The sequence below is a fragment of the Eumetopias jubatus genome, unplaced genomic scaffold, assembly GCF_037043125.1.
Source record: "Eumetopias jubatus isolate StellerSeaLion01/CBP00866 unplaced genomic scaffold, mEumJub1_p1.0 scaffold_11, whole genome shotgun sequence".
In the NCBI taxonomy this organism is placed as follows: Eukaryota; Metazoa; Chordata; class Mammalia; order Carnivora; family Otariidae; genus Eumetopias; species Eumetopias jubatus.
The window spans coordinates 2,866,499-2,879,273 of NW_028274817.1; the positions used below are offsets into that span (position 1 = coordinate 2,866,499).

The following is a 12,775-nucleotide window of genomic DNA, read 5'->3' on the forward strand; positions in this document are numbered from 1 at the left end:
AACAGACAAAGCACCATGTGTCACCATGGGCAAAACTAACGAGATCCAATAAAAATCCAAACTTTTTCAACTCCTTAAGAAAAAGCAGAAACTTTTTTCTTGGGGGGGTGGCGAGGGGTTTTGCTTTAACCATAAACAGAGTTCTACCCTCTGCCGCCCTCCTCAAGCTCACGAGGAGCCGGCCAGGGCACACGCACGGCCGCATTAGGCAGCAGGCCCAGATCTTGGGATTTGTCAACCCCCAAGGGACAGAAGAGGCTAAAAGTACAAATGGACTCAGGAGAGGCTTCCTAAATCTGTGCTATGGGGCCATTAACGGGTTTGAGAGGGAGTGGCCGGGGAGCATGCGGGAGGGAAGGGGGGGAATGGAGTGGAGCCCTGTTAGTGTGCCTGCCTGGCTCGCCGTCCAGCTCTGCACTCGGGCTGTTGGGCCACAGCTGAACAGACCACGCCCACTGTGACTTTCCACTCGCCCTAGACATTTTTTATGTTTTGCTAACTTTTCACTTGGGGGGTCACAACAGCAGGTACTACTCTTCTACTCTTTGAAAACCTTCCCTGGTTTTACAGCGACAAATAAGCAGGTCGTTTCAGTGAGCGCTGAAAAAAGAAAATAATTCCTACACTTTGTTTTTAAACATCTCATTTTGAGCACCTCAACTTCAGCAAAGTTCGTGGTTTCTCTTCAAGTATGTTAAGGCAAAATGAACAAACAAAAAACCCACAAAAACTTGATAGGAGGTTTCTGAAAATGGTTGCCTTTTGCGCCTTCATAAGGCAATTACTAAGCAATTATAAAATTCGATCTGTCGATCTCTATTATTGAGGCCTCCGACTGGGGGGCTTTCTGCACCCTCATCAGTTTCGGCGTGGACCGTACTCTCGGATCGTCACTCCAAGGATAGAAAGTACCACTGATGTTTAAAGGGCTAGCACTTGACAAGTAGCGCATTTTAAATTTCTGCTTTTTGAAAAAGGGACATAGCTTTGAGGTGGAGGATCATTAATGATTCTCAGAAGCCAGAAGAGAAAGAGAAAGAAAAACCAGATTCTGGGTAATATTAGTACCAAGTTCTGAGACTGCATTTCCCAAATTCAACACCCTGTGGAGTTTCACTTCGTGGCAATTCAGAGAGGTTGAAACGAAACTTGGTCAACACGGGGAAACTGGGCCCTACATTTTCAAAAATGTATGTTACACTGTGTCTAATTATATTTCCTCCCAAAGCAGCTAAAAAAAGGCTTCCCCAAACGAAATAACATTTTGTGGCCCAATTTAGAAAGAAAGGAAAAAGTAAGCTTGTGTGTACAGTCGTGCTCGCAGACAAAATGAAGACACTTATTCAGGAAAAGGCTGCCCCATCTGGCAGAGAAGATGTGTGCAGAGCCGGCCCTGGCCGTGACCCAGGGGCACCGGGAACCTGACTCGCCGCCCCCATCCTCCCGCGAGTGGTGACAGCTTGCCCAGGGGCCTCTGCTCTTGCACTGCAGCGGGACTAACCTCCAAAATGAAATGCGTGATGCTTCGTGCCAGAATTAGTAAAAGACAAATGCAAGGAAACTTTTCTCATAACAGGGGAACAGTGCCGCTTTCCCCCAACCCTTACCCTCAAAACAAGAGAAGAACTAAGGTAAGCCAGTGAAAGGACCGGCAAGTCCAAAGTCACAGGCCCTCCCTGACAATATATGGTGCATCTGATTCCGGGAGGGGGGGGGGCGTCCAGTATGTCAACAAAGAGCTGTCACCTGCTTTTAAATGCTCATGAACAATTTGAGACTAGAAGCAGGTTCCCCCGGGCCACCATCTCTCCTGACTCTCTCTCTCTTTTTCCTAAATTTAAATTTTTTTTTAATTTTAAAGTTTTTTTGTATTCAAGTACAATCAACACACAGTGTCATATTAGTCTCAAAAGCACACTTATTGTGATGAGCACCGAGTTAGTGTACAGAATTGTTGAATCATTACATGGTACATCTCCTGAATCCTTCTCTGGTGGAAAGTGGAGCCGACGTAACTTTGACAAGAATAGACGATTCTCTTGGTCTAGCCTGCTTTTATCATTTCTGTTTTCCATGAGAGGTCATGGTGCAAATGTAAAGATTTTAATTTGCAGCGCTAACTGCGACAGCAGTAATTAAAGGTTCTGCTCTACTGAGCAGGTGAGTACAGCCTTGGAAATTCGAACCAAGAGGAATCTTGAGCTTCTGCAAAGGTTCCTGTGGGAGGCTTTGGGAGTGGGTGTGAGTGGTGGTGGGGGGAGGGGAAGGGGGAGGCACCCCTGCAGGTTCAGCATGGGTGCTCTGAGTGCTGGCATCCATCTGGGGCCCCGAACAAGGCTCCAAAAACACAATGCTGACAAGGGACGCCCATCCCCCACTGCCAGTGACTAAGCAGAAGCAGCGTTCCTGTCGGCACTGGTGCTGGGTGGCCGGCAAGGCTGGCCTGTGCTCTCCCTGCCGTTGGCTCTCTGTGCCTGTCAGCAGCAGTCCTGGGGCCCATTTCTTACTCAGCCTTCACAGCAGCCCCCACATGTCTCCCAGCACTTCTGCTGTCTATGCTTGGAGGGAGGGGCAGCCAACATTCTCCCCTTCTCCCCGGCCAGGGGTGCTCAGAAAGCTATGGCCTGGCTCAGCGGCTCTGCTCCTTTCTGGGGTCACCGACCTTGTGTCCTCCACTTGACTTCTCTTCAGCCACCTGGCAAATGTCCTCCCTGACCAGCCGCCCCTCCCCCACCAATAATCAGAGAGGACCCTGGACACTGAGGCAGTCTAACCCATTCCACTGGGTTACTGGTGTTCGAAGTTTCAGGGACTTTCTTTATTTCTCTTTTTTTTTTTTTTTTTAAGATTTTATTTATTTATTTGAGAGAGAGAGAGAATGAGAGATAGAGAACATGAGAGGGAAGAGGGTCAGAGGGAGAAGCAGACTCCCTGCTGAGCAGGGAGCCCGATGTGGGACTCGATCCCGGGACTCCAGGATCATGACCTGAGCCGAAGGCAGTCGCTTAACCAACTGAGCCACCCAGGCGCCCCAGGGACTTTCTAGGAACAGTGGCAGCCAACATTGATGGAGCATTTTTGTGAGCCAGGTCCTATGCCCAGCGCTTGGATATGAGTATCTCCAGCTTACAGATGGGGAGACTAAGGCCCGGAGAGGGAAAATAGCTTGCCAAATTAAAAAGTGGCCGAGCTGCGATTTGGACCCTAGGGATCCAAAGCCTGGGCCCCCTTGAACCTGGCCTCCAGCCCAGTCCTGGGGCCTGCCCCTGCCAAGCAACGCCCCCCCCCACCCCGGCCCCAGGCCATTGTGTCCCCTGCCCTGTGCCGTCTCCCTCAGGCCCCAGGCACTGGGGGTGCAGCACTCACCCACGGCTGAGGGTGGCAAGAGGGCTTCCCTGAGGCCCCACTTCAGACCACGCTGCCCAGATCCCCATGGCAGGCCCAGCCCCTCAAGGAGGCAAGATGGCAAGTCCTCTCAATTCATCCCCGGTCTCTGCAATGGCTGGGTGGTCACCGGTGCCCTGGCTAAGGAGACAGGAGGCTTATTGGTAAAGGCAGAAAGCGTAGCAAAGCCAGGAGGGGCCTCATCCTTCCTCAAGGCAGGCTTGGTTCCCCTCCTGCCCTTCTCCAAATCTGTCCAAACAATATCATGTGCCTCTTTGGTCTGTTTCTCCACAGCTGCCCCCTTCCCCTGTGCCTCGGCCTGCCTCAAGGATCAGATTTCAGGCCTTTTTGTTCTTATTCCAACTGGCCCCCATCCACATCCCTCCTCCCCAGGATGCTGCACTCCCAGCTCTGCAAACCACGAGCACTGAGGGCCCTCAAGCTACCTCCTTGATGGACCTGCTTTCATCCCTGAGCAAATGTAAGTTCCATTCACCAGCGGCTGGTGGTAAAATTCGAGTCCTAACTGATTTTTGCGCGTATCTCCAATAAGCCTTCAGGGAGAAGAGCCCTAAGTTATGGAAACAAAATTCACCTCAATTAAGAACAGAGATGTCACCCAGCCTTGGAAGTAGGGTGGGGAGATTTGGGGGTCATTACAATCCAACACACCAGGGCTGGGGTGTCCTGACTGCAAAGAGTCCCTCCCTTCGTAATTCCAGGTCCACATCCCTCATCTGGAACTTCAAACCCAAAAAGCTCGGAAAGCCGCTTTTATTTTGGTAAAATCGGCATCAAAATTTATTTGGGGACAAAAATTGATGTGGACTTAGTTAAATATTCATATTTCTCTGCAAGAACAATGAAATGCTGCCCCAGGTTCTGCCAGAGGCTTGTGTGATATTTGGCAAATGCACCATATTACCTTTCTAAAGCCCCAAACGTTCTAAACTCGGAACTGCATCTGACCTCCGAGGTGGCGGATCCCAGCCCGGGGCCTGCACTAGCCCTGACTGACCACGAAGCGTGTGCCAGGCCCGGCTCTGAGCAATTGCAATTCAGCGCCTCCCAGCTCTGAGCAATTGCAATTCAGCGCCTCCTTTGTCTTCCAATGTCCCAAGAGACCAGCACTCCTCCTGGGCTCACACGCAGCTGAGGCTCAGAGGGGCTGAGTGACGTTGCTCCCAGCACAGAGCCTGGTCAGTGTCGGTGCCTGGACTTGAACCCCCCACGCCCTCGCTTCAGCTGCCATGCTAAGCTGCCGCCCTGAAGCCAGATGGCATTTGCCTTTTCCCTTCAGTGCAAACAAATGGCCCACTGAAATCGGATCGTTTACTTAACTGGTCGAGTGAAATTGCCAGAGCTGAGAAATACGAGTCTACAAATAAAAATGAGCTCCTCTAGACGACTGGACTTGGCTTTTCTGCTTACTCAAGAGTTGGGTTTCTCAGCTTACATTCAGAAAGCACTCTTTTCAAAAACCAAAATCTGGGTTAAAATGAAACCCCAGTGCTTCTGGGGTAACCATTATCACACGTGGAGGTAAAACGAGCTAGTCTCCATCACCATGTAGTAGGTCAGGAGGGTTTTCCGAGGCTCGGTTTGGCCAAGAACACGTTCCCCTGCAAGAGTGAGCAGGGCCGAGCTCTCAGGCCTTCAAGCGAATGGAGAAAGACCATGAGAAGGAACAGCAGAGCTGCTGGCGCGCCCAGAGGCCCACTCCGCATTTTGGCTAGAAGAGCGCCATGGACCGACCGGGGAGCTGGGCGAGGGGCAGTGAGCTAGAGACCCCCGCCAGCGGGGCAGACACGGCCTATTCCCTTTCCCACCAGGCCTGGAGCTGGCTCGAGGCGGCAGAGCCTGGAACAGGGAGAACCCACGAGGCTAGTAGGTTCCACAACTGCTGTCCGTCTTGTCTGGAGAGAGCACTACTCATATTCTGTCCTGACGCAGCATCGGTTTTGAGAGCCACATCTCGGCCCCCCAGAAACGGGATCTGGAGACTCAGGGCCAGGAGTTAGTCTTAGAGATAGCAAATCTCCACTGGCAGGTACTTTGTGCGGCCGGGCCCTGTTCATCATGCTTCGGACGTATTAATGCGTTTAATCCTCAACCAACCTATCATAGCCTATCGCGCATTTTGTAGGAGATCCAGGCAGGAGCGGGAGACTCTGGACTTAGCGGCCCACGCACGGGGTTACACGTATGGGCTCTACAGACAAGACAGACTCCCTTCTCTGGCCCTGAGCTGCCGCGTGACTGCTTTGTGCCTCAGTCTTCTCGGCTTTTCAGGGAGCGATAAGGGCCTCTGTCTCTGAGACCTAAAATGAGAAAAGGCAGGCGAAGCACGGAGTGGCAAGCCCGGCCCGAGGCCACGGGCCAGCACGGGCAGGGAAGGCCCCTCGCGGCAGCAACCACCTCCCACTCGGCTCGGGGAGCCCAGCCTTTCCCCTGTGCTGGTGGTGGTCGCCTCGGGCAGCTTGGCGGCTGGGCTTTCTCCTGAGCACTTTCTCCAGCTCACCTAGGGAATCAGTTGGGTGTGATGTTCACACCTCCAGGCATTAAGGATTCTCCCTCTGAGGCCACACAGTCAGGCTACAAACGTACCCCACTGAGGCCAAAAAACCCCAAAGGGCTCACAGCGTTAGATGGTGATGTGTCCCCAGGCTGAGGCCCTTGCCTGCTAGGGTGAGAACTCCAGCGCTGGTGCTCTGTGAAAACAGATGGCAGGGGGCCTACGGCGAGCTCAAACACAAGTGCTCCCGGACGGCACACACGGGCCTGCCGCTGGCCGGTTCCCCTCACCGAGGACGGGTGCCCCGGAGCGGAGCTAGCTCTCTGCTTGTGGCTGCTTCGTGAGGCATGGAGGAAAAAGACACGGGTCCTATCCTCCGGGGGCTGCCCCGGTCACAGGCACCCAGGGCTCTCAGAAGAGAGGTCAGCCATGACAGGTGCCTCCCTCAGGCCCGGTCCCGGGCCAAGCTGTCCTCCTCGGCTGCTCTACAGAGAAGAGGGAGGCAGCGTGGGAGACAGAAGTACCCAGGGCAGTCGGGGAGAAGCTTCCTGGAGGGGAAGGCGCCTGGGCCTCCGGGGCTGTAGGAATGGTACAGGACGGAGAAGGTGGGGAGGGACAGCCAGGCACAGGGGATGGCAGGAGTAAGGCCCCAAATGCAGAGTGGATGATAGAAGTCAAGTGCCAGACGGGGCCGGATGAATACCGAGTCTAAGAAGGTAGCTGGAGCCAGGTGATGGGCCTCTGGAAACTTCTGAGCAAATGTGAAACACGATCAGATTCCTGTTCCATCGGGTGTCCTGAAGGTAATGTTTTGAGTGATGGCTGGTTTACTGGGGGAAACCACTTTAAAAGTCAACTCTGAGTTCAGACAAAGAACCAAGAGGGCCTGAACTCGGGGAGGGCTGAGACCATGGGAAGGAGGGACCAGGATGGACAGTGCCCTGGGTAGGCAGGTATCTGACATGGTCCTCAGCGACCCCTGCCTCCTGGTATTCACACCTTCATGCTTGTGTCTAATGAACAGAATACAGCAGAAGAGATGGGATGTCACTTTCAAGACGAAGTTCTAAAGACCGTGCCCTCTGACTTGCAGGCACTCCCTCTGCCTCTCTTGCTGGCACAGTCTGTCTTGCTTACTCAGATGAAGCCGGATGCCATGTTGTGAGATGCTCTATGAAGAGGCCCACATGGCAAGGAACCAAGGGAGGCCACTAGCCAACAGCTCATGAGGAACTGAGGCCTCAGTCCAACCTCCTGCAAGGAACTGCTTCCTGCCAACAACCTCGGGAGTGAACTTGGAAGCAGAACCTTCCTGGTTGAGCTGGAGATGAACGCAACCTTAACGAGTGACTCAAGGCCAAAGACCCAGCTAAGTGATGCCAGGACTCCCGGCCCACAGAAACTGCGAGGTGATATACGTGTGTTGTTTTAAGCAGATGTTTTGGAGTAATTTGTTACCCGGCAAGAGATAACCAGTACGGACAGGGGCCAGAGCAATGATGAGGGGCATCTGCGGTCGACACCACCCAGGAAGGACCGGCTGAGTCTAGTGATCAGATTGTAGATGAGGGAGAGGGAGAAGTCACGGTGATTTTGAGAAGAGCACAGGCTCTGGTCTAAGACTTCCTGGTTTCCAGTTCCTGCTCTGCCCCTGGCTATGTGACTCTGGGCAAGTCATTTCAACTCTCCGAGCCTCAGTTTCTTTGTAGAATGGAGATGCTAAGAGTAACTACTTTCTCCGTATCCATCCTTTTCATTTAGAACCTGCCTCGGTGTCCAGCGCAGTGCTGAAGGGCACGCCGGAGCTGCTCAGCAGAAGTTTGCTGTGCCATTTCTAGAAGGCTCAGTGTGTGGCCTTCTGCCAGCAGGGACAAGATTTAAATGCTTTGGTGCAATTTCCTTGCATCCTGCGAAGCCCCCACTAGCCCTGTGTGAGGGAACACGCCACGCGGCCCGGTGCAGGGACTTGTCGCCCCTGGTTCCCTCCCCTGGCAGCACCTTCCGGGGGCACTTTTCCTCCCAGAGAAGGTAAGTGGCCTGCACAGGAACTGAAAGCATAACCTTGGCCTCATTAATACTGCACTTGGACCACACAGAATTAGCTGGCTTAAATAGACTTTTCCAGAGTCGAGTCCAGTCTCAGAGAGGACTACAGCCCGATTTGCCTCCAAAGCCAGGTTACCCATAGCACAGGCCACGGTTCTTACTTCCACCAAAACCAGGGAACGCGACCCGACGTGAGCCCGTCTTACCTGTCTGGGCAGAGAAGCCATGGAGTCCGGGGCCGCCGACCGCTGAAAGCGCTGGGGCTGCTGCATCACCTGCTGCAGGAGGAACGAGGAGTGGTCAGGCTGCGGCTGCTGCAGCTGCAAGGTGGCGGTGGCGGTGGACGAGGCGGTGGCGGAGGAGGCCGGCGGCGGCTGCTGCAGGTAGTGGAGCAGGGACGGCTGCCTAGAGGCGGCGGGCATGGAGGGCATCTTCTGGGGGCCCGGCTCGGAAACGAAATGCGACAGGGGCTTGGTGTTGCCAAAAGTAAATGGCTCCGGGACTCCCGGGCTGGGGTTGGCCAGCCCCTGCTGCATGATCATGCTCAGGGTTTTGGGTGAGCTGGCGGTCATGGGCTTGAAGATGCCGCTGGTTGACTGCTGGGGGGCCGGCGGCGGCGGCGGCGGCTGCGTTAGCGGGTTGCCGGAGGGGGTGAGGCTCCGGATCAGGGAGCACTGCGGGGTGAAGGACTGCTGCGGCAGGCCCGGGCTGGAGAGCTTCTCCGGCCGGTAGGGCGGGGAAGGCCCCGGGGTGCTGGTGGGCAGAGCGGACAGCAGGTGTCCCGGCGGACTTTTGACGCTAGAGGACACCAGGTTGGCCAGAAGGGAGCTCTGCGGGCTGAACTGCGGCTGCTGACTGAGAGCGGGGCCGGGGAGCTTGTCGGGAGGGTAGAGCATGGCGGGCCCAAGGGCGGCGCTGCCGCCCGACGCCATGCTGGCGAGTAAGGCGTTGGGGGAGGCTTGGAACGCGCTCCCCGGCAGGTTGCTGGACGCCATGCAGGACACCATGAGGCTCTGCGGGCTGAACTGCGGCGGCGGCGGCGGCGGCGGCGGCGGCGGCGGCGGCGGTGGCGGCGGCGGCGGCGGCGGGTGCGGCGATGGCACCGGGCGGTAAGACGAGGAGAGGCCCGGAGGCGGCAGGCCCGACCAGCTGGGGCTGGGCCCCGGCTGCCTCAGAGCGGACCCCTGCTTGCTGGCCGCCAGCGCCTTCAGCTGGTGGGCGTGATGCCACTGAGGCACCGGGAGCGGGGGCAAAGTGACAGGGAGCACGCCCTGGACCTGGCTCTTGGCCTGTGCCGCCGTAGAGCTGGGGGAGGCCACCTGCTTACTGGTGGAGGGGATCACGTAGCTGATCCCCGCCGGGGAGGGCGGGACTTGAAGCGACGCGCCGGGGAGCTGGCTGCAACTAGAAGCAAACTCCTTGCCGGAGCCAAGGCTCTCCAAGTGTGGCATCTGAACCGGAGGCTTGGGAGTTGTACCCAGGGTCGCCTGCGGGTGTTCTAAGACCAGTGGTTCTTCCGGCTTGCTCCCCAGGATCTTCTCGAGATCTAGGTCATTTGGAGAAGGTTCTTGAATTTTTGTTAGCTCCTCCAGGAGGTCTTGAAGCTCCTGGTCCACGGCTGGCACGCTGTTGGCTTTGTCATAGTAGGGGCCAGGGGGCCCTTTCAGGCCCACTTCTGCAGCCGGCGGCACCACGAATGGTGAGCCCATGACGCTGCCATTCATGGGATTCGCTTCGAGTGGTAACGAATGGCCCGTTACGCCCACAGCCGAGGGACTGGGGTTCATGGTTAGCGGAGGAACCTGCAGCTCCGCACAGGACGTGCTGGGGTGGGCACTCGGGCCCATAGAGAGGGTAACGTCTTCCAGGCAAGGCCTCTTGATTTTATTAGGGTAACCCCCGTCAGCCATGCCTGGAAACTGGAAATTATCTCCTTCCTGTCTCCTCTTAATGGTTCCCTGTGGCAGATAGAAAGAGAGAGAGAGAGAGAGAGAGGGAGAGGGAGAGGGAGAGAGAGAAATTTTTATAAAGCCTTGGCACATTAAAGCTAATGAACAGGAAGCTTGCAAGATAAAACATCTCTCAGTTTCAAGACTTATAGTTGTCAAAACTATACAATACGGCCTATTTTGGGAACCATAATGCTTGCTCCTTTGTTGCTACGTTTCATTTAAACTGTCTTGTTACACTTCAAATTAGGCATTATGCTGTCTGTGTACGAAACACCACAGGAAGTCCCACAAAGGATCTTCTCGGCCCGAGTAAGGGGGAGCTCAGCTCAGCTAGGCGGAAGCCACGGAATGAACTGTGCCCCAGACGGGCGTTTGAGGGCACACTGCAAATACTTCAGGCACTTCCGATTCCTACCTGTCTACAGAGACCCCCGTTTCTAAAAAGGAAAAGCATAACATAGATGTTGAACTTGTAGGTTGCCTCCCTGTCTTGGTTAAATGCATCAGACTGTGGTGATACAATGGACCACAACAGAGCCTTTGGAGGAAAGTAGATTGGGCGGTGTGCTCTTGGGTCTGAGCTATACCGTTTAGGGGAAACACAAGATGCCGACCCGTCATTGGGGCACAGGCTCCTTTATTTTTATACGCACACACACCTTGCTAGGTGCATACAAAAATCACTTGGAAGAACATACATGCGACCACTTGGAGTAGTCATCTCTTGGGGATGGCTGGCGAGGCCCTTTCTATTCTCTACCGTTTGGTATTGCTTGTTTGTTTTTACTGAGAATGACTTATAACCACCCCCCTTCCCCCCCTCAAAGTATAAAGCTATCTAAATAAGAAATTCCTCTCTGCAGATGCATCCTCAGGTTGGGGAGATATGCAACAACAGGAAAAGGACCCAATCTGCGATCTGCACCTTGGGGGAGCTGCTCACCATTTATAAAAGCATAGCCTTTGGGAACAAAGCGGTTAGTGATGCAGTATTTCCTACTCGTTCAAGGCTTCGTACAATCATCAGTGGCTGTCATGTTAATGACCGTGACCTGCAAGTAGAGGGAAAAGCGAGTGGGGTGGAGTGGAGGAATGTGTGGGAAGAGAGGGGCTTGGAAAGCACCTACAGCCAACAGTGGAACAGATGTACGGTGGACCCTTGAAAATGGCCCCCAAACTTAACTACTAACAGCCTACTGTCGACTGGGAGCCTTACAGTAACATAGTCGGTTAACACGGATTTTGGATGTTGTATGTATCATTATTATATTCTTACAACGAAGTAAGCTGGAGAAAAAGAAAACGTTACTAAGAAAACCATAAGGAAGAGAACATACATTTACAGTACTGTCCTGTATTTATCGAATAAAACTGCATACAAGTGGACCTGTGTAGTTCACACCTGTGTTGTTTAAGGGGCAACTGTATTTCTCTTGATGCAATTTTTCATGTAAGAAACCCCTGTTTAGCTTTAGAAGTCTCACTGGGACATTCGTTGTTGATCCTTTGACGTCCCCTCATGTTTGGCTCACTGGTGGGGGGGGAGGGTCAATGTGTGTGGGGGGCCACCTGCTAGCACCCCACTGGCCATGACTCTCATGACAGAGTGAACATCAAAAGAGATCCCCCAGGGCTGCACATCTCAGGCTTTGGTGCTCACCAGATTCACTTAGACACATCCAGATTTCCAGGGTCTCCCACACGAATGGACTGTTTCAGTCTCATCCAGAGCAGAGTCCAGGGATCTGAGTGTTTTCAAAGCTCCTGGGCTGATTCTGATTCTAAATGCATCATCTCATGGTGCTGCTCTGAGTAGTAAGCAAAAGAAGCAGATTCTGTGGTGCCTAGTAAATCCTCCCTAACGGGTGGCTGCCATTACCAAGGGCGGCCACGGAAGGGCCTTGGAAGTCCAACCCTGTCCTAGGTGAGACAGGGGCCTTGACACCCAGGGAACGGGAAGGGCCCCGATGGCAGGACACTGTCTCATTTCCACAGAAGGGGTCCCACCAGCTGGAGTGAGGGAACTTGCCTCCGTCTTTGCCTTTTCTCTGCAGCGTGAACAAGGGCACTTTGAGGGGCAGCTCTGCCATCAAATCCACCTGGGGCCTCGGGACTCAGGGCCGGCAAGAAAGGGCTGGGGAGGAGGGGAGCAGGCACAAGAAAAGGCCAATCCATTCATCTGTGCCCACTCTTCCATCCAGGGGCAGTGGACTCTGTATCGGCCCACAGCAAGTGTTCAGTGAATAGCGGCTGAATGAATCACCAGACCAATGAACCCAAATGGCCTGGCGCGCAGGGAGCTCTGCTACATGTTTTCCTGGCCATTCATTCAGTCAATTACGGGGCAGCCAACAAACGAGTCACTGGGTCCCAAACTGAAATTCCGTTTCATCGACATTCTCTCAAGGAGTTCAAAGAATTCCAATATATTGGAAGTAGAAATGGATGAAATGGATCAATAAGGGATGAGTGAGGGCGGGTGTTACCCCAGATCCCCTGCAGTGGCTGGGCTCGGTGTGCTGCCGGTGAGCTTGTGGACTGTGATTATGGGTGCAATGACACTGGAGTCCGTGTAGCCCAGGCAGGGGGAGCATGGGGTGGGAGGAACGGGACGGAAGGCAGGGCAGGGGCTGTTAGCTGTAGCAGCCTGGAATCCCTGGCAGACTCTGTGGGTTCTTGGACCTTTTCCTTAGTTGTTCGTCTGCCGTTACTTTGTTGGGACCCGGGTAGCGGGAGGTGGGGGAAGGCTGGGCACGACCACGGGATGCTACAGCTCATAGGAGGAACCACCGGCAAGGGAAAGCAGTCTCTAACTCTCCGAAATGAGAGGGCCCGTGCATACAAGTCTTCAGGCCCCCAAGCCAATGCTCCCCGCTCA

The 12,775-nt window shown here is 54.3% G+C and overlaps 1 protein-coding gene across 1 annotated transcript in view; it reads right to left on the reverse strand.

The window, feature by feature from the left end:
- Positions 1-12,775, reverse strand: part of MAMLD1 (mastermind like domain containing 1) — a 115,061-nt gene that overhangs the window by 27,197 nt on the left and 75,089 nt on the right. Inside the window, exon 3 of the mRNA XM_028091986.2 lies at positions 8,152-9,903. Within this exon, the coding sequence (XP_027947787.1) occupies positions 8,152-9,903 (1,752 nt within the window). The remainder of the gene's footprint in view (positions 1-8,151; positions 9,904-12,775) is intronic.